Source organism: Pholcus phalangioides, unplaced genomic scaffold (assembly GCF_987345545.1).
Source record: "Pholcus phalangioides strain wild (caught in Gottingen) unplaced genomic scaffold, Ppha-v1.0 ptg000009l_1, whole genome shotgun sequence".
Classification (NCBI taxonomy): domain Eukaryota; kingdom Metazoa; phylum Arthropoda; class Arachnida; order Araneae; family Pholcidae; genus Pholcus; species Pholcus phalangioides.
In genome coordinates this window covers 59,830,883-59,851,278 of record NW_028301602.1, presented here as the reverse complement: position 1 = coordinate 59,851,278, position 20,396 = coordinate 59,830,883, and the positions used below count along the sequence as shown (strand labels likewise).

Below are 20,396 nucleotides of genomic sequence, written 5' to 3'. Positions count from 1 at the left end.
ACGACTCAATACGTCATATAAAAAAAAAAGAAAAAAAAAGAAAAAAAAAAAAAAACGATATTCCTTGGGTGACCATACGTCCCGTATTTCCAGGGACAGTCCCGGTATTTTCTGTTTTTTTGGCTGTCCCGACATTTTAGCAAAAGTGTATATTTGGCGACTTTGTTCGGTTTTAGCGTCATTTTTGGCAATAATTGGCGATGTCCCGTATTTTCCCGTTTTTGGAATCCCAATGTCCCGTATTTCTCTAGGGGAAATATGGTCAGCTTAGCATATTCCCCATTGCTCGAGAGAAGTCAAATTCAAGCGCGTCCAGATCCGTATGCGTTTATGTTTCGTGGTTTGGCAACGAAAACGAATTTTTCAATCATCAGAAGGGGAGAAAGGAGGGAGTGCAAACACATCAAGGCAATGGCGACCAACAAGCATCGTCTGAACTACAGCGATAGAAATCAATCGGAATCGTTCGAGGACGCAGACGAGAAGCCTTCGTATCGCCAAACGCAATGGGTTCGTTTAAACGTCGGCGGAACTTATTTCATGACGACGAAAACGACGCTGTGTCGAGATCCTAATTCTTTTCTGTATAGATTGTGCCAAGAGGATCCCGATCTCAACTCTGACAAAGTGAGTTCAAATAAATAATAATAACCACCATCATCATGTTGTTGGTTTCCCCCCCACCTCCTCCCATGTTACACGTGCATCTCAGTCATCAGGATTGCTTATTATCCGGTTTGTGTACAAATCGAAAGATTTGTTTAATGTTTTTCCTTGTTAATGTGCTGCTATCTATGATCATTATCAATCTCAACATTAGGCAGGTATAATAACACCTCAGAGCTGAACAAATCTATTGAGCCTGACATGTTGGGGAGTGTGTAATTTTCTCTAATTCACATGCCCACCACTGGTGGTGTACAAAATATTGATTTGGGCATGTACGATTTCTCCAGACCTGTAACGTTGAGCTTATCCCCCCCATGTTAAAAAAAGTCTCGCCGCACAAAGCAACAGACCCACAATAATGCAAATATTCAGTCATTACACTTCACCCTCAATTTGAAGTATAGGTGGCAGCCAGGGTTTAAACTACGGTGGCGTATTTTTCGCAAAATGTGAAAGAAAATTGAGAATGCGAAAAAAGTAGTAGTCACTTTCGCAAAAATGCGTACAGGAGGTAGGCAATGAGTACATATCCAACCAGCAATCATTACATTAGGGGTCATTCAAGTATTACGTCAGCATCTGGGTTTCGGATTTGCTGACTTTTAATGACGGGGGGGGGGGGGGGAAAGGTTTGAAGGTTGCTTACGTCATCAACCATCCTTTTTGAAGATATGAAATATTCTAAGCTGCTAACTAAATTTTGCTGACGAGGGGGGAGGGGTCAAAAATGGCTAAAAATCTGCTGACGTAATACTTGAATGGCTCCTTAGCAACGTAGCATTTTGCTAAAGCTTTCCCCCCCCCATTTTCGCTTTTTTGCTAAAGGAATTTTTTATCCAGCTTAAACCCTGGTGGCAGCAGAGGTGCATTCATGGTTTTGTCATCTGTGGGCTACACGAATTTTGCTGCCCTAATCTAATTTTCTCGACTGCTCCTTCCTCTAATTAGCCGTTCTATAACCCGCTTGCTCCCCCCACTCCTGCATGTACACCAGCGGTTCTCAACCGGTGCTCCTCAGAGCCCTTGGGGCTCCATGGCCACTCGAGAAAAATAAAATTAAAAAACAGCAATTTAAAAAAAAAAAATTATAATTACTTTTAGAATAATAAAAATAAATCAGTAATTTTGCTGAATAAGTAAAAAATAGGTCTATGGGGCTCTGCCATAGAAATTATATGCCAAAAACGACTCTACAAGTCAAAAAGGTTGAGAACTGCTGATGTACACCATTTGTGTCTCACTCATACTCTCTCTAAGTCGATCTTATAGTCATTCACATGCTTACATGCTGTTTCGAACGCTCACATGCTTGCACACGCAATAGGTCACTCTTGTGGCTGCTAACTGAAATGGGTTCCTTGCGTTATGGCTCATTCTTTTGATGATTTACACTGCTCTAAGTTATTATTTTGGTCATTACATGTTTGTACACGCTCTAGGCTACTCATAGACCTGACTCCTCACTCTGTAGGTCACCCTTTTATTCATGTGCTTGAAAACTCTGTCACTTTTTTGTCACTCACTAACCTAGTCCCTAGCTGTCTGGGCAGAGATGCATATATTGAGGATTATACAAATTTTGCCACCCTTCTCCCATTCTATTAATTTTTTGGCCACTCATTCCTCAAATTCGCTGCCCCTCTGAACTGTCCTGGGCTATTCCCCCACCTCCCTGTAAATATGCCACTAAATGGCAGTACCGAAAATTCACACACAATGGTGGAACTCCACCGGGGGAAGGGGTGAGGTGCACAGTTTTCCAGCCCCTTCGTTAATTGCAATTTCAAGGCGTTAATGTGGGCCAATCTCCCAATGAAGTCTGTTTGTGGTGAGCATAATCAGGACAGGACAACATTGCAGATCACCAGAATATTTGTCAATACACTACCGATCACAAGAATATTTGCCAGTATTAGGTAGTGAGGTAATTTAAGATGTAGGAGACGTGAGGGATCATATGTACACAAGAATGGTGAACAATAAATTAATCAGACACAAGAAGTTTTAGGAGGTGTGCATCAACTATATACAGTGAAACCTCGTTTATATGCCACATTTATACAATGTTTGGCTTTGGTTGCAATTGGTTCCTATACATTTCAATGTATTCATTTATTTGATACAAAAACTCAATTATTCGGCTTTTCCACTTTGACTTGAACTCGGATTCTGTTGAAAAAAAATGTTAATTATATCCATCAAATGTGCACACTTTTTGTATGCAGTGAAAATGTGTTGCTGCAACAGTTCTTCTTGCATTGTCACCTCAAAAGCCATATATTTTAGGGTGATTACTGATGTATATGAAGATAGGCAGTGAGCTGGCTGATGGCCATTTAGAGTGGGCACTTGAGTGATTTGTTTATTGCTTCTTTTTGAGAGTAGGCAGACGCGGCAAGCCCCCAAAGTAACAGGTTTCAATTTTTTTGATGGCCATATGCCCTTTCAGAATTTTTTTCTCATGATGTTTTCAGCATTATTGCTAGAGGGTAAGAAATTCCACACATTGTAAGCATTTGGAAGGTACAAGTATGCCAATAAAAGACGCATACGGTGCACAACAAGTTCTTTTGATCATTTCCTGTAGAATTTTCTTTCATTGTGGGGCTTTGCTTGCTCGCTGTGTCAAATCTCACGTTTGTAATGTCAAAAAAAAAAACAACAAAAAACCCAAGAGCGTTTGCTCTAAAAAAAATACCCTGGAAATTTTTTAAGAATTTTAAAGTAATGACGAAAGTTGATCTTGCAAAACAGTTGAATATCCCAGTGTTATTACATTACAATTAAACTTTTTGGCATATTCTGCTTTGGGGACTAGCATGCAGCCTAACCGGTTGCATGGGTATTTTTGTATTGGTGCCAAAGAAGAACAAATTCATTCTAAATTAATAGACACTAGGAATATGCAAGAGTTTGGTTGCTCGGATACTGATTGTTCTGGTATCTAGGCAACATTAGTAATCTGTTTGAGGAAGACCTTAGAAATTGGTGTCTTATGATGGCAGCATTTCTTGAAGCATATAGGAGGTATTCCTTGAAAACAAACGTTCGATAGATACTCAACACATACAGAGGCACCGCCATGAAGAAAGCATTTGGGGGAATTTTGCTGGTCATCCCATATATACAGGACTCAAACACGTATACGCAGAAGAGGGAAGGTGCATTGTATTGTTTTTCAGAAATTATTGGGGGGGGGGGAACCTCAGCCCTTGCAAAATTTATTGTTGGCGTCAAAAATCCTCAGTCCCTAGGTTCAGACACCTATGAATACATACACCAATTTGTTGCTTCCAAATGGTTTGAAGTTCCTCACAGAGGCCTGTTCGTGAGATGCATGTGCGGTTTAGTAGTAGTGACTTTGTGCACACTACCAGTTCACTTACCATTCATACTTTTTCCACTGCTTTCTTTCATTGGTAAGTTTGAAATTGTTCCTACAATAGGTGCCATGGATGTAGGTATTTATGAGGTACCTAGTATTTTATGAGCAGTTTTCTTTCTACATAACAAATTCTATTGATACCGATAATATATTTTTATTATATTTTTTATGTGAAGGATGAAACTGGTGCTTACCTCATTGATCGAGATCCAACATATTTCGGACCTGTATTGAACTATCTACGTCATGGTAAACTTGTCATTAACAAGAATCTAGCCGAAGAAGGTAGGCCCATTTATTTATTTTTTCTAGAATTTCACAAGAGCCTTAAATGCATTATACCATCTTACGAATTCTGGGGTCAGTCCAGGCTGAAATTTGGGTCAGTTTTTCGGTCCCTTCACAAAATTCCAAATCTCAAAAATAGAATCTTCACAAAATACAAATTAACGAAACCATTAATTTCAAATTAAATTTATTTTCCACAACATTAACTATATGTTTTGCTTTCCACAAAATTACTTACTTTTCACCGAAATCTTAATAATTTTCACAAAAACAGAATCTTATGAAAAATGTCTGGACAGACCCCTGAATTCAGATTTAAGAAAATTGCCTCTAGCAATGGAACATATTGATTGTAGAGTCACACATTGTTTAGAATTAGGACCACTTCATAAAATAGTCCACGAAAGATCCCAGCCCAGGGTATCTGTTCCATTATGAGGATCCAAGTTCGAACCTTATATTTATGTCAACTGCCCCCTCCCATGTCCCCCTTCCCAGTATATCATCTCTGACCACATGTCCCCCATTTTTAAAAGTACCTCTGCAGAGAACAGGCCGATCTTCAACATGATACTTTCCTAACACAAAAATTCAGGCATTCATAATTTTATTTCAAAATATGGGAGACCGATGGTAGCACTTCTTGAACATAAAACACACTTTCTCCAAAAACTTGAATATTATGTTACTGTCACACGCGCACACTCTTACATGTGCCGATTCATTAGGAATTCCAGAGGAATGTTTATGAAGTGCAAGTGTGCTTGTTATGACATTGGGGGGGGGGGGGGGGAAGAGAACCTAAAGACAGTCATTTCTTCTAGACAAGATTTTTCATGTGGGTATCTTGTAAATATGTAATTCACATTTCATAAATTTTATAACTGAGGCTGAAAACGTAATGTGGCCGAAAGCAGAGAAAATGGGTGGAAAAAAGTGTGTGGATACTTAAATACAGTAAAATCTTCTTTAACAGTCCCCTCCGAACAATGGTAACTTCTTAACAACAGTCACATTTTGTTAAAACTCAATGCGTCCCGTAGGCTAAACATTACAGGCACAACCACCAAACAACGGCCACTTTAGACATAGAGTCGGGGGGGGGGGCATATTGCTATGAGAGAAATTACTTTCAAAGGAGTTTTTTCTCCCCGAGCTCTGTGGAGGAAAAGAATTATGTATGCTTTCTTTTCCTGGATACAAATGCTAGATGGGTATATTGAAGGCAGTGGAGAAGAAAAAAATGGCCACTTAAGTGATCCTTTAAATGCATTGCTGTAACTTTAGTGATCTGCAAATGTGCTGCGGGTCATTAGTCCATTCTTGCAAAATTAGAGATCAAATTTGAGATCACGGGCCACATTCGGCCTGAGCATCATGGGTTGAGCATGTATGGTCTAGTACTCTAGCTGATCATGGGTGGGAATAAAGAAATTTTTGGGGTTGCTTATGACATTTTGGTCCATAGGAGGTTTTCTTGCCAAGTTGTTTCTGTTGTGTTCGACTGCAAGGCTAAATTTTAAGATGCCAAAATAGTGCTAGTAGATCAATTAACAGGGCTGCAACTAGATGCTTGCTCAGCCCCGGGGCAAGCACAATTTTCGCCCCCCCCCCCCCCCGTAATGTTGAAAGAGTTTTAAAAGGAGGAAATTTGCTCACCAGACTCATCTGGGATCTCCTCTAGTTTCTGCGCCCTGTTGATTAATCAATTATTATAATATAACAGTGTCAATATTATCAAATATTCTAATATAATCAATTATATAAAATTATATAACTATCGTGATAAATTACAGAACTGATTATCATTTTACATGATATATAGATCCCAAATTTTAGTTTTCTATTTCAAAAATACAAGTAAAATGACCATTCCCAATAAAGGCCACTTCCCAATAGTGGCCACATTTCTATGGTCCCGTTAGTGGCTGTTGTTAGGAGTTTTACTGCAGATAGATCATTACAATATCAAATATAATCTGCGGTGAAAATGAACATGTTTTCTATATTAAAGAGATTTTTTCCCCTTTTCATCCCATAGTTACTCTGCAGTAGTACTGGTTGTTCTGCGACATGTCACATTTTTAGGTATATTCTGCTTTGGGGTGAATTCCCATGTGCTTGCTTGCTTAGAGTAGCACTGTGCGTTCCACAAGCACATATGAATTTATGTGTTTGATTCCACAACTATGGCTTTTTTTTACATTCCCAGCGCTTTGCTCTCTGTTGCACCATGTTTTCAGACTGAAACAGATTGATCACTTCATCTTGAACATAAAAATGATTTTATGACTTATTAGTTATGATTATAGCATGATTTTCATAAGATAAATTGTTATTGATTTGATTTATCTTAGTTTTCATGTTATCTGGACTGTGTTCCAGGTGTTCTTGAAGAAGCAGAGTTCTACAATATAACAGATCTAATAAGGCTCATCAAAGATAAGATTCGGGAAAAGCATGTCAAAATGTCAAAGGTAGTTTTTGATCTTTTATCCTAAAAAAAAGATTTTCACTTTTGTAAATTATTATTCATTCATGTGGATGAATGAATAAAAATTTTTCTGTGGATTTTCGGTATCAAATCTCAAATCTACTGGTGTCAGTACTGTATGAATTTCTAAGAAATATATTTAATTACGTTAATATTTATGAATTCAAAACTTATGGTTTAAATTCTTTTTTGAATGGTTGGATAAATCAAAATGCAAAACTATCCTTGTGGCAATGAAAAACGCATGCTAAGAAACTTTTCTGGTTGATGGTGTTAGTGGGTGCATAAAGCCTTAGGACTGACGTGTGTTAGTTTCCTTCTTCATATTGGTGATTTGCGGCTCTATGATTTATCACAGGGTTCCCAGTGACCTGAAAAGTAAAAAAAAAAAAAAAAAAAATTAAAAAAATGGTCCAATAAAGACAGGAGAAATGTAAAATATTTGGCAATACTCATGGAAATATGAAAATATTTGATAAAAGTTATGGGGAAAAACTGACACTTCAAAAATGCTTGGAAGGTTAAGATATACTTCTTCAAGAGGTTTGGTTACAGAAAGTCAGAAAGGGCAATTATCACAGGGATCTATCCAGACTTTTTGTAGATTCCCTGTTTTTGTGAAAATTTTCCTTATTTTTGCTAAAAAGGCCACTAATGCCAAATTATGGTTTTATTAATTGCCGCTGTGGTGGTCGAGTGGTTATAGTGACAGACTCGCGATGCGAGGATCCGGGTTCGAACCCCACAGTGGTGGTCGGCTGAAGTTGGTTTTCTGTGGTTCCCAACTTCAAGGCGCAAATGCGAGCCGATCTCCCCGTTAAAAAGTCTCACCACAGAGAGCAACAGTCCTACAACGATAAATCATTCAATCATAACACTTCACTCATAGTTAGAAAAACTGGTGGCAGATGGCAGCACTACACATAACAAGCATTACAGGGAAACAACAAAATTTCACGTCAGGTTTCACTACACGTACACGCACATTCCCGCATGTACTGATTCTTTGAGGGGTTCCATGGGGGGGGGTGTGGGCGGGGTGCATGTGTGGTGTAGTAGTAGTAGGTAGGGCCTCCAAAAAATGGCTCGGGGATCCATGATGCTCTTAAGTCAGCCACCTCGTTGGGCGAATTGCCTGTTGTGGTGTTGTATTTGTATTTGTAATTTTGTGGGAAGCAAAATAAGCTAGTTAATTAATCACAAAAGAAAAAGAAATGCCAAATTATGGTTTTATTAATTTGTATTTTGTGAAGTGTCCATTTTTTAGATTCAGAATTTTGTTAAGGGTCTGGAAAATGGGCCCAAATTTTGGCTGAATAGATGCCCGTATCAAGAAGATGTTGTTGGGACCCCTGTCATATAGATCAAAAATGGAAATTTTCTTATATTGAGAAATTTGTTATAGCAATAGTGTTTCTTGCAATTGTAAGTTCACATTGTTACACTTTTCTTTTGAGTCTAACTGGGTTCCTTGCACTTTTCTGTTTTATTCCCCCCCCCCCTCCCACTATTTTTAATTTTTTCCACTATTCCTCAATTTCAGTCTATGAATATTTTAATCATATGACTGAGCCTTCTACTTGAGAAAAGAAAAACCTGTTTTTAGCCTTTCAAATGATGAAAATCATTGCTTTAAAACCAGCCAAATAGCTAAGCTATATCAAAACTAGCCTGAAAAGTTTTTCTTTTTCTTTCCTTGAATTAACACGCTACCAAATCGAATCACTATGTACAATATTCAAAAGTTTTGTAACTCCTGAAAATTGATTCAATTTCTTCCCCCCCCCCCCCAATTGCTGCAGAATGAATCAAGAAAACATGTCTACAGAGTTCTTCAGTGCCATGAGGATGAACTAACACAAATGGTCTCAACGTTATCTGATGGATGGAAGTTTGAGCAGGTAAGTAGTTTTTTCAAACCGCTTGATTAAGTCATTTAAAGCCCCTCTTAGGTTTAGTATACAAGGGGTATGTTCGGAAAGTAAAGATACAGCTCTGTGTGTGTGCTATTGACTCACAACATTTTGTTTGACAAAATGTCTACTGCAAATTATTTTCACTAGTTAATTCATTATTTTTCTACATTATTGTCACCATTGTCCTAACATTCATTTGGTCTGAGTACTATTTTCTGTACCTCAGTGTCATAGAAATCTGCCACTGCTGAGTACTTCAACCACATTGGGATCTCATTTCTAGGTTACAATGTGGTTCAGTTACAATTTTTGAATTAATTGCCATCATCATGGATGTGTTGTCTGTCTTCTAAGATGTTTCTTCAGTGAAATATATTTTTTTGGTGGATGTTTGAAACATACTTCTTGAATCTTTTTTGGAAAGTGAATTGGGGGACTTTCACTGTAGGAACCCTAGCAAGAGGACATCACTTATTATTACCCTCCCTTTGTTTAGAATAGCAGTTGAAGGTTCTGCAATATGCAGCAGCACTGATTATGGTCGGGCTCGCATTGTGAGGACCCAGATTCAAACCCACTGTCAGTGCAGTCGGTGGTCAGTTGAAGTTAGTTTTCTGTAAATTCTCAACTTAGAAGCACGAATGCAAGCTGGTTTCTCCATTGAAAGTCTTGCTGAGCAACAGACCTTCAACAGTACAAATATTCTATCTTTATACATCACTGATAGTTTGAAAAATGAAAATAAAGAGCAGCACTGAAAAATTCATGCACAACAGTAGATACACACTCAAAACTGTTAGGCACACAAACACACTTTAGATACAACTCATTCGGTAGTAAATTGCTCACAGTAATGCAAATACAACGGACAAAATGTGCAACGAGGTGGCAGAACCTCGACTTCAGTTGAGGAAAGAATCTCGCTCGATTTAAAAGAAAGAAAACATTAGCTTTTCATAACTCTCATCACAATTAGTCAGGAAAATGCCTCCTCTTTCCCAGAAAACAAATAATGTTCCAGAAGGGAATTTTTTTTACTAGAATTGAGGTTTAGAATTTCTTGGCTTTTGATGAATGCGTATGGCAGTATCCCCCCCCCCCCGAGGTTCTTGTCACAGAGAGCAACAGACCTACATTGTGCAACTATCCAATCATTACACTTCATTCATAGCTAGAAAAATTGATAGCAGATGGCAGCACACTACACAGCAAGTGTTGCACAGAAACAAATTTCATTTTAGGTTCACAACACATACATGCACATTCCGGTATGTACCAATCCATTAGAAATTCCGTAGAGAAATGTGTACAAAGTGCATGTATAGTTAAATAGTAGTAATATTGCTGATGATTATTGTTGGATTTGTGAACACTAGTTCTACCTCCAGAGAATTCGCAGAACCACATCATTGAATTTTAGTGATTCACTTTCCATAAACTAAGACAATTTCTTTGTAGGTATCTGCCGAATTCTCACATTTGAGGAAATTTATGAAAGATCACACTTCATGATTGGCAGGATTCTGAATTGATGCTGCCATTGTGAACTCTTGCTACTCAAGCTAAGGTTGAAGGCAGCATTGCCATTAAAACTACTTTTATGCCTATATGTTATAACCGTTAATTGGTGACCCAGAAGGAAGTGCTTAGGCAATTTTGCCCATTACTCCAACTAGGTGTACTAATATCCTGTTAAGACTCTGACTTAGAAGATTGATAAATGATATGGGCATCAGCATTCAGTTAGTATTAAAAGTTACTCTTTCAGAAACTTCAGCATTTCACTTTCACCGATATCCATTATTACTTAATTTTTTTTATATCCCATTTGGCAAAATGATTGTGCATCATTGTGTGTTCCGAGACATTATTTTATGCAGTAATAGAGAGAGAGAGAAAAATGTGATGCAAAACAGGAACATTGATTCTACAATGTATTCCAAGTTCTGATTTCAAAATGACTACTAAAGCAGTCTTCTGTGATTTCTTCTGAAGGAATGAATTATTGCTTGATTCATGAGTTTTTAACACTGAAGTGGTGAGTTCAGTTAACTCAAACTCAACATGGATTACCTGAAGAATAACTTCAATGCAAGCTGCACAATTGTTCACAACCTTTAATTTTTTCCCCTCTTGATTTTTACAAAAATACAGCAACAATTTTTTTTAAACCATTCCCTTAATGCTTCAGAAACCTGACTGAATTTCACACTTTAAAAAAAGTTTTAAATATTTGTTGATTCTTGCTCTCTCTCTCACCAGTTGATTTATTTTGCCATTTAGCTGATCAATATTGGTTCCTCGTACAACTATGGAACAGAAGACCACTCTGAATTTCTTTGTGTGGTCTCTCGAGAATATCCTGGTTCATCTTGTCTCTCGTCAGATTTTGAGCCAACTGACAGAGCCAAAGTAAGTGGAGTCTTATCTAATGCACTAAAATTTTTTGATCACTTGATGTAGATTTGATCACTCATTTCATGAACTGAATCTGAACTGCCTCTCACAATAAGTATGTTTTTTTTTTTGGCAAAATGACATTTTAATTTTTCTTTGAAAAACTAAAAATTTATATCTTCAAAATAAAATTTAATTAGTTTTTCTATGAACGTTTAATTAGTTAAATTTTCTAAAAAACATGAATTTTCATATTACAATAGAATATTGATTATCCAAACACATCGGGACAGAAGGGTGTTTGGAAAAGTAAAGTTTGGAAAATTATTTTCAAAACTAATTCGATAACGCAAAGGAATAAATTAAAATTCAGCAACAAAAACCTTAAAATAATTAAATTTTTACAGACTTATTCTGAAAAGTAAATGAGAAAAGGCAGTGTATCATAAAAGAGGAAAAAAAATGAATCCATCTTTAATTGCTTCAACTTGCTTATGTGACATTTTGCCCTCTCATCCCATAATAGTTTCAACGTTAAAAGTTGAAGCGGATCAGCGTAGGCAGAGATTCTAACCATGCAAGACATTTTGTGAAACACTGTTATGTCTTACTGCGTTATTATATCTGCCGTTGGTTCATCTTCATCACTTTTCGCAGTCATCCTGATCAACTTGATCATTCACTTTCGTAATTATTTCTCCGTCATCAAAGAAAATTATATCACGGATCGTTACTATCAATTTTCAACCACTGAGACACATCCTTTTCATGACAGGACTGGAATACAGTAAGTTCCTGAAGCATATCTAAGCATTCTTTCAAATCTGGAATATTCTGATCATCTTCAGTGGTTGCGTTAAAACCATGAAAATACGGGCATAACTTTCTAAAACTTCGCGAGACTTAAGTTCATCTGTTGTTTTCAAACTGGCTACAAAATTTTGTATTTTATTGCAATTTTTTTTTACATCACTGATGGTTACCACACCTAATCCGTATTCAGCTGCAAGTTTCCACCATCACCCACTTTCAGTTTTTTCACTATTTCCACTTTTTTTTTATGTTTAAAACGTGTTTTCATTTTGTCGCCATTCTGCACTTGAGAGGGACGAAAAGTGTTGCCACTAGTAAAGCTAGAAAAAAAGATTGAAAATATCTGTTTTTAAGCAAGCTAGGAAAGATACTCCCTCTCCCGCCCCCCCCCCCCTTACAAAATCGTGATAAGAACTGTTTTGTTGTCAAGAACACCCTTGCCTCCCTTTCATTAAGGCACACCCACAGGATTAAGATGAATTCGTAGACGAGAAAAAAAGATGACAGCTAAATCTGCTCCTATTCACGCGTTTGTTTACTTGTCAGTCATTTATAGCTACACACACTGTACCCGGATCTGCCATTGTTTACATCTATAGCTCACATGTACAATTGTTTGGAAGTGGATTATTGTACAGTAGAATGAAACTATCCAGTTGGGAGATGAGAGGATTCAAGTTCCAAGAAAATACCAACTGTTGAGCATCATTGACTATAGAAAACTGAAAATGAATTAGGTTGAAAAGGTGTTCGGTTGACCGAGTTGTTTGGAAAATTGATGTTCCGATAATTGATGTTCTACTGTAGTTCAGTCTTCCATTTGCAAGTTAAAAGTTCTTAATTTTTGTATTTTTCTTTGTTGCTGCTCTTTTCTTTATATGCCTGCCATAGATTACTCGTTAATCAATCAGTATACCTATTATTTGAATGTTATTTGAATATTTTTGATTTGTTTTTAAATTAAAGCAATAGAAGTCTATGACAAATTAAATGTGCCATATACATGAAAAAAATTAATTGTTGAATCTCTTGACACTGGACTCTCAGGATGAGAGCCTTGTGATTTATTGGCTCCAAGTGATCATTGTATTTTAAATTTTCTAGGTGATACAGCAAAAAGCAGCTCGCATGTAAAGATAGAAAGAAAGCCATTCCCACAAATAGGATGACCCTCAGGCATCTGTGATATTGATGTTGTGCCCGTGTAATGGCGGTAGCGTGTGTGTATTGAACATATGTATCGCCAGTTTCACGCCATAAAAACCCTTGAAAAAAAGGAAATTTTTAATTTGAATTTATTTGTGTTTGTTAGAGAATCTGTTAGTTATAAATATATTTTTTTTTGTGTTCTATTTTTTAATTTTGTGCTTGAATTGTAAATGTCAGCAATATCTTTGGCAATCTTCTTCTAAAGCTGTGTACAGTTTCGCTGTGAGTGTTGAACCTCACAGAATCAAGCTTTAAATATTTATGTACGTGATTGAGGTTGCCTTAATGTGTTATCCCTGTGACTTAATGGAGTTGGTGTATTTGAAATTTCTCTTATGTGTTACTGAAGTATTCAAATGTTTTTGGTGCTGCTATGCTGTTAAAATGATTCTTAGAAAATGTGCAATAACAATATCATGCTTTTTCTCTCAAAACCTATATTTTATTTGAAACAAAACTTGTATGTACAATTGGAAAAGGTACCAAGGAATGTTGGAAACTTAGCAAAGGCCCATCCTAGTTCTTATCTTTCCAGTATTCAGTTAAATCTATATTCACATTTAAAAAGGATTGATACTGGGATTTATGCATTTAATACATGGGATTAGTGCTTGTCAATTGGAGTCAATTTTCTAGGAAATGCTTGATTTGAAAAATTTCTTACAACCACACAAAGTGGTCATCTCAGTTTTGTAATTAGTGTGAATGTTTATATTTAAAATTTAGAATGCGAGGCTTAAAAAAATTATAATAATGGTATAAATGTGATTTGACTTACAATTTTTATTTTTGTGAAGCTGGTGGTTTTGAGAAATTTGTTGTGGGGAGTAAAACAAAATTCAAGTAATATGGGAATAAGTATTATCAGAAAATCTTTTAAAAAGCCGCATTTTCTTATGACCAGAAAAGACATTCCTGTAATGTTTTACTACAATTTATTACGCTCATTAAAATTTTTTTATTAAAGAATTTTGAAATGCATAGCAGCATCAATAATTTCATAGTACAAGTATAGAAAATAGAGCTATTTTCTACTGTTAGGCAAATTAAATGAACTATTTGAGAGAAAAAAGATAAAATCTCTATAGTGAAAAGGAGCCATCAGTTCAAATGTTCAACTCCCCCTTTCACATGAATTTTTTTAGGAAGAAAATTGTAAAAAATTATATGAGGTACATATAAAAACATTATATATATCTGTGTGTCTAGAAATGGAGGTTTTTCAAAGTCTTGTTGTGTAGCCATTGTCTTGCGCAATCGGTTTGTGAATGTTTTTTCTTTTTGTGTCTATGCATTTGTAATCGCTTATCTTCTCCCATTTTGTTTCTAAAAGAAAATTTGTTTGCTAGGATCCTGCTGAAACTTTTGGTGCCAATGCTTTTTTTTTTGGCATCGCTGCCGAAATCATTGGAAAAACTGCACTGTGCCATGGAAATTAAAAAATAATTATTATAAAAAAAAAACATGGCCCAAATTTTTCATCATTTCCTATTTTAGTGTTTCTCAATATCATATTAATGAGGACAGGTACAAGTATTGCTTAATTATTCTAATTTATTCAGTTGGCCTTAGTCATCCCCAGGAATTTATAAAAATTTTTTATTGAACTCAACCGAATGGATTGAAAATGACAAATTACGTTTGGGATGATTTAGATTCTTACAGAGAAGTTTTTGTGATAGAAAACTGTCTTAAGAACATTTTTTTTTCTACTCTTTTCTGTGTAATTTTTCACAGAATATACTTGCATAGTTTGTTAAAATTCAGCCTCAACCTTTTTAAAGTGCTGAAAATCTGATTTTAAATTTTAAGTGGCTATTTTATAACTCGTAGTGATTTTTCACTCCACATGCTCACTGTTAACATGTATGAAAGTTGAGAAATACTGCCAATATAAAGCAATACATGCCAAATATATTACAGCATAAGAAATTCGGTTGAATAGTTTTCTTTACTTCTTTTTGATTTTCATTTATAACCAAATATTGTTTCAAATATTTTTATTTCGCTAAAAGTATTTTTTTAAGGTATGTAGTCATTTATACCAGAGCTTGACAAATCCCAGATCACCGTGGCAACTAGAAAATTGATATTGTTAAATTGGAATCTAAGGCCAGGATTGCACTATAAAAGTTTTATAAACTCTTATAGAACTTTTACAGTGTTATCCTGGCTTAAGAATGGTACAAAATTTTCTGATTTCACAATTTCATAAAGTTCCAGAAAAGTTGGGGGGGGGGGGAACAAACAGTATTTAGTAAAGAAAAAACTATGCCTGATATCCTTTTCTGGTGCCTAGTTTTTGGATTTGTCAACCCCTGATTTATGCAGTAATAAAAATTGGTGTACTCTTATGTCCAAACATTCTTGGAAATAATCTAAAGCCTGAGTTGGCACTTAGCAAAGATTTATTTAATTTTTATAAAAATACTGAGAAATAACTTAAATGCAGGTGTTTCATATCATACTCTTGTACTGTTTCTTGCAACTGTTTGTAATTGTGGAATTTTTCAATTGATTTGAATATTGTATGAGAATTCATAACCACAGGAAAGGAAAAATATTTAACAGAAAAAGAAAATTAGATGAATTTAAGGGTCAAATGTATATGCTTGTATCAAAAATAATACAGGGAAGAATTTTTAAATCAACTCCACAGATTATTGGCTACAGAGATAGGCACAAGGTCTGTTACTTAAAAGTTTGGGCTCTGAGCAAACGTAAACTTTTGGGTACCACTTAGAGTTCTTTGAAGAATTACTGCACAGTACTGTTGGGCGGCAATTATGCATAATACTACAGCCCATGTCCAATGTCTAGGTTCTTGACAAAAGTGGTGAGTAATAAGTTGTGGCCACTGAGAAGATGGCAATATCTGAAGCTTGAGAAATGTGCAAAGTTACCTGCTCAAGTGATCAGATTTTGACTAAATAAATACTTTTAAGATAGATTCTAAAATATGTGATGACAATTTGTTGCAGTGTTCCATTTTGCAAACACCATTCAAGAATTTAATGGGATGAAGAAGTAAATGTGTTGAATAGTTTTTGCGTTTAAAATACGTGGGGTTTTTTACAGCTGCAAATATGGTGTTATGAAATTATTTCTTTCATAAGTTTTGACCTTTCATCAATTCTAGAATTCTATATTTTCCCAGTTCTGGAAATATTTCTTTCTTTCATTCTGAATTCGTAGGCACATGCTGTTTGGGAAAGCAATTTATTTGCACTAACTACAAATTACAAAGTGGTGGAAACAGCTCCTACAACACAAAAACACGGCCTAGATGCCATGATTGCTTCTTGCTTTGACACATGCTTGAACTCTACTCTCTATGAGAGCAGATCTCGGGTGGCACCTTCATTTCTGGGGCAGTCTGCCTTGACCATTACAAATTTCTATTAATCTTGGAATTATGAATTTTCATAATTCTAGAATCATTTTTTATATTAATTCTGAACTTTCACACACAATTCTTGAAGTACAGTCAATTCCCTTTTTAAAGAGTACCGCTATAGCAGAAATCTTGTTTTAATGAGAAAATCTTATTCCGGCTTTTCCAATACCCCCGATAAGTTTACATGGGAACAATGTAAAAATCTGGAATTCCTTTATAACGAGATTTTGTTATTGCAAAGTGATTTCTCTTGTATCTTGGAGTTTGTTATAACAGGATTCGAATGTATTTCTTTCATAAATTCCTGAATTATTTCTTTCATAAATTTTGAATTTCCATATATTTTCCTGTTTATTCTATAATAAAAAAAAATATTTTTGGATTTCCATCCCTCTCCCCCCAAAAAATATATAAAATCAGGGCTAAGAGGCTCACATCTGGTGACACTACATAGTAAGATTTTATATGGTTTACTCACTTAGAATGGAGTGTGATCAGCAAAACTATGCAAAATTGAAACAAAAATATAGAAACATAGTGTTTTTTACTTGAAACTCAAATACAAGTAGAATTTTTGAAGTCAACTACAAATACTTGTAGAAATCCTTCACAATGAAAGTTTAACAAATCTTTGTGTAAAAAAAAAAAACCACATTTTAATTGTATCGCCTATGAGAGGTTTCTGTTTGTCATGTTTTTACTAGAGTGTATTTAATCAATGAACTAAATTATGTACAGTTTTACTTTTTACCGAGAGAAGTTTTTGGAAAATTTCATTCGATTAGATTGTTTTTCTTTTCTTTTTCAATTGAGAAATCAAGTTCATCAGAGTGAAGTTTTGAATTTTAGATTTCCACTAGCTGATTGTGTGTTAATTTATTAAGTTTTCAATTATTTTTCAGAGCTATAATAATTATCAAGTGCTTATGCATGAGAAATTATTTATTGCTTTAGATGTGCTTAATAAGCTGGAGAATTGTTTGTTTTGTTTTTTTGTAATACTTTTGTTGTCTCACTGTTGTGTTTGTTCATTTTGGGCCATTGAAACTATTTTGTTTTCTTTTAAAATATTCATCACCTTCCTCTTCCCCTCTTTCTAATGTTATTAAACTTAGACAGCAGAAAGAATTGTATAAATTGAAGAAAAAAAAGTTTTTTTAATGACTGTAATTATTGTAAATGTTGTTAATTGTACATTTTTTTTCCAGTATTCATTGCGCATGTGGCAAATCAACTCTGTAATGATATAAGTCGTTTCATGCCATTTGTGTGAATAAATTGTTTTTCTTTTTTTTTTATTATATTTCTACGTGCTGAATTCAGAAGTCAATGTCTTATTTGTAGAGGTACTTAATCTGGGGTCCACGTAAAGATTTAAGAGGGTCTGTGAACTTGGATTTGAAAAAAAAATATATTGTTCTTGTGTGTGCATATCGTAATTTACAAAGAAGTATTGTGTCTTCATTTCACATACACATTGTCACGGGGCCCCCATTGACGCAAAAGGTAAAAACACCTATTTTATAGGCAACCATCATAACTAAAGTTCAACTTTCAATCAGAGATGTCAAACTCTGATGTAGAGCTCTAATAGCGGCATTAATATCTACAAATACAAAGGCCACAACAGGCGAATTGCCTAAGGAGGTGGTTGAAAAAAGATATCCATATAAAAGATATGGATGTCAAATATAACCAAAATACAGCAACCCGATATAAAAGCATGTCACCAAAAAAAAAATTATTTAAAATAACCTAATTACTTATTTCGGCAATTCCCAGATATATCGCCTCTTAATTTTCTTAGTCAAACTCGTGTTTCCTATATCTTCCCACCCCCGCTCAACCTATCAGATCAACTGCCAGTGGGCGGAGAACGAATTTATTCAAAGTTTGATAACAAAAGGTGAGAGTGTTTTCCCTTCCTTTTTCAGGATTGTAAAGGAATATGCCTACAGTATCAATAATAGAAAAGGCCAGAGAGTGTTTCTCTTCCCCAACTGTTTTTTTTATATTCTCGGAGTTGTGGGGAAGCACTCTTAGCTGCACAAAATAAGGGGGAAAGATATTCCTGAAAAAAAGTGGCATTTTGCAGAAATTTTAGTGATTTCCACAGCGGCAGTTACAATGCGGATTAGAGAAATTTTAAAATCCATTTAAAATGTTAAGAGCGATGTGTTTTCACGACAGATTTAGTCACATAATTATAATCAAAATCTTGATAACCACAGTTTATCATTTTTCCATTTTGTCATCTTAGATCTGAAGCGTTGATGTCATCCTGATTAGCTTTGAAGAAAATCGGTAGTGTTAGCAATCAAAAACGATTATTCGACTGATAGATGATGGATCGATTCATCATAATAGTTCTTGAGGAATGTGTTTCTCCAATGGAAAAAAAAAAAACCGGTGGATACGGTAAATAGGAATGTGTGTGAGACCTTCGAGATTTTCTTGTAAAGGAAGTATATTTTTGTGCTTTTAATTTCCGTGTCCCTCTTGCTTCATTTGACCATTTTCAGTGACTTATTATTTTTCTTTTTTAATTCTTTTATGATGCAACAGCACGAAAGAACTTCACTAATTTTTTGCCTCGCGTAATCTATTCACAAATAGTAATGGCCCAAGAATCGAACTTTGAATACAAATACACTGACATAACTTTACTTTGTTAAAATCACGTTATGAACATTATGTAGCTGCTAAGTAGTTAGTACAGTCGAACTTGGTTATATAAATTCGAATTTTGGATAATTTGAACTTTTACACACCCCCCTTGAGTTTTCTATCTAAGGCCGGTATTACACTATAAAAGTTTGATAAAAGTCCTTTTATAAAACTTGAAAAATGCAGCCAATAAGGTCACCGGTTGCATTTTCTAGAATGTAGCCAATAACCTTATTGGTTAGATTTTTCAAGTTTTATAAAAGGGATTTTATCAAAATTTTACAGAGTGTAATACCGGCCTAATTTAATGTTAAAATTACTTCTTTAATTCGAATTTTTTGGATAATTCGAAGTTGGAGGGGGAAAAAAACCGATTTTTGTATGAGAAAATTTAGTTGGGAAAAATTCTACAAAAAACGACTTTACTTTTTCCGATAAAGTTGTTAAATAACAAAGTTCTAAAGACTAAATAATAAGTTTTCTCTATTCTTTTTGATAATTTAATGCTCGTTTTAACATTGTTCAGCTGAAGTGCATCGAGACGGTATCACTTAATACCAATTATGTTTGTTTCAACCTATAAATCAAAGTGTAATATTTAAAATTCTGAATCTTTTTTGTCGTTAAGAGTGTAGAAAGTATCGGAAAGTTCAGATTGTAATACGTTAATGAAAGTATACGTATTTCCTGAATCAAGCATAAGAATGAGAAGCAAAATTTGGGAAAGAGTTTCACAACGGACGATCATGAACTGTTTCCGTAAATCAGGCTTTGAGCCAGCACCTCTAGGAGATAGGCCTCCGCAGTCTGCTTGTGACGTCAGTAAGTAGTCTATTTTCCTTCAGAATATTTAGGGAAAACAATTCCCTGCTTGTGCCAGTATCGTCGTTGTGAGGAAAAGAAATGATCGGGCTCAGAATTGGCGATTTCTATGCCCCACATCCAATCACCATGCGGTATTTGTGAGCCAATCAGGAAGATTCTGCGCCAAAATAAGAAGAAACGAAATAGGATGCTATGTTTCAAAATGTGGCAAACCTGCTAGGTAGTCTTAATGACGTTTATGGCAAACAGTGCAGAGGCCTATCTCTAGGAGGTGCTGTTTGAGCATAGTCAACGTAGACATAAGATTAACGTGTAAGATAAGTGTTATAAAAGTAT

The 20,396-nt window shown here is 35.3% G+C and overlaps 1 protein-coding gene across 1 annotated transcript; it reads left to right on the top strand.

Annotated features, from left to right (window-relative positions):
• The first annotated feature begins 384 nt into the window (after window positions 1-384).
• LOC149083411 (BTB/POZ domain-containing protein KCTD5-like) lies at window positions 385-17,868 on the top strand. Its single transcript, XM_089236695.1, has 6 exons — window positions 385-627; window positions 4,231-4,339; window positions 6,728-6,819; window positions 8,639-8,737; window positions 11,036-11,164; window positions 13,067-17,868. The coding sequence occupies exons 1-6, from the start codon at window positions 412-414 to the stop codon at window positions 13,094-13,096; spliced, it is 675 nt and encodes a 224-aa protein (XP_089092821.1). The 5' UTR covers window positions 385-411; the 3' UTR covers window positions 13,097-17,868.
• Window positions 17,869-20,396: the final 2,528 nt, after the last annotated feature.

What these genes read in the sequence shown, in the direction of transcription:
- LOC149083411 (XM_089236695.1), top strand. Translation starts at nt 412, where the DNA reads ATGGCGACCAACAAGCATCGTCTGAACTACAGCGATAGAAATCAATCG. An exon ending in CAAGAATCTAGCCGAAGAAG is followed by an intron (nt 4,340 to 6,727) that starts GTAGGCCCATTT and finishes ACTGTGTTCCAG; the next exon opens with GTGTTCTTGAAGAAGCAGAG. An exon ending in ATGGATGGAAGTTTGAGCAG is followed by an intron (nt 8,738 to 11,035) that starts GTAAGTAGTTTT and finishes TTTGCCATTTAG; the next exon opens with CTGATCAATATTGGTTCCTC.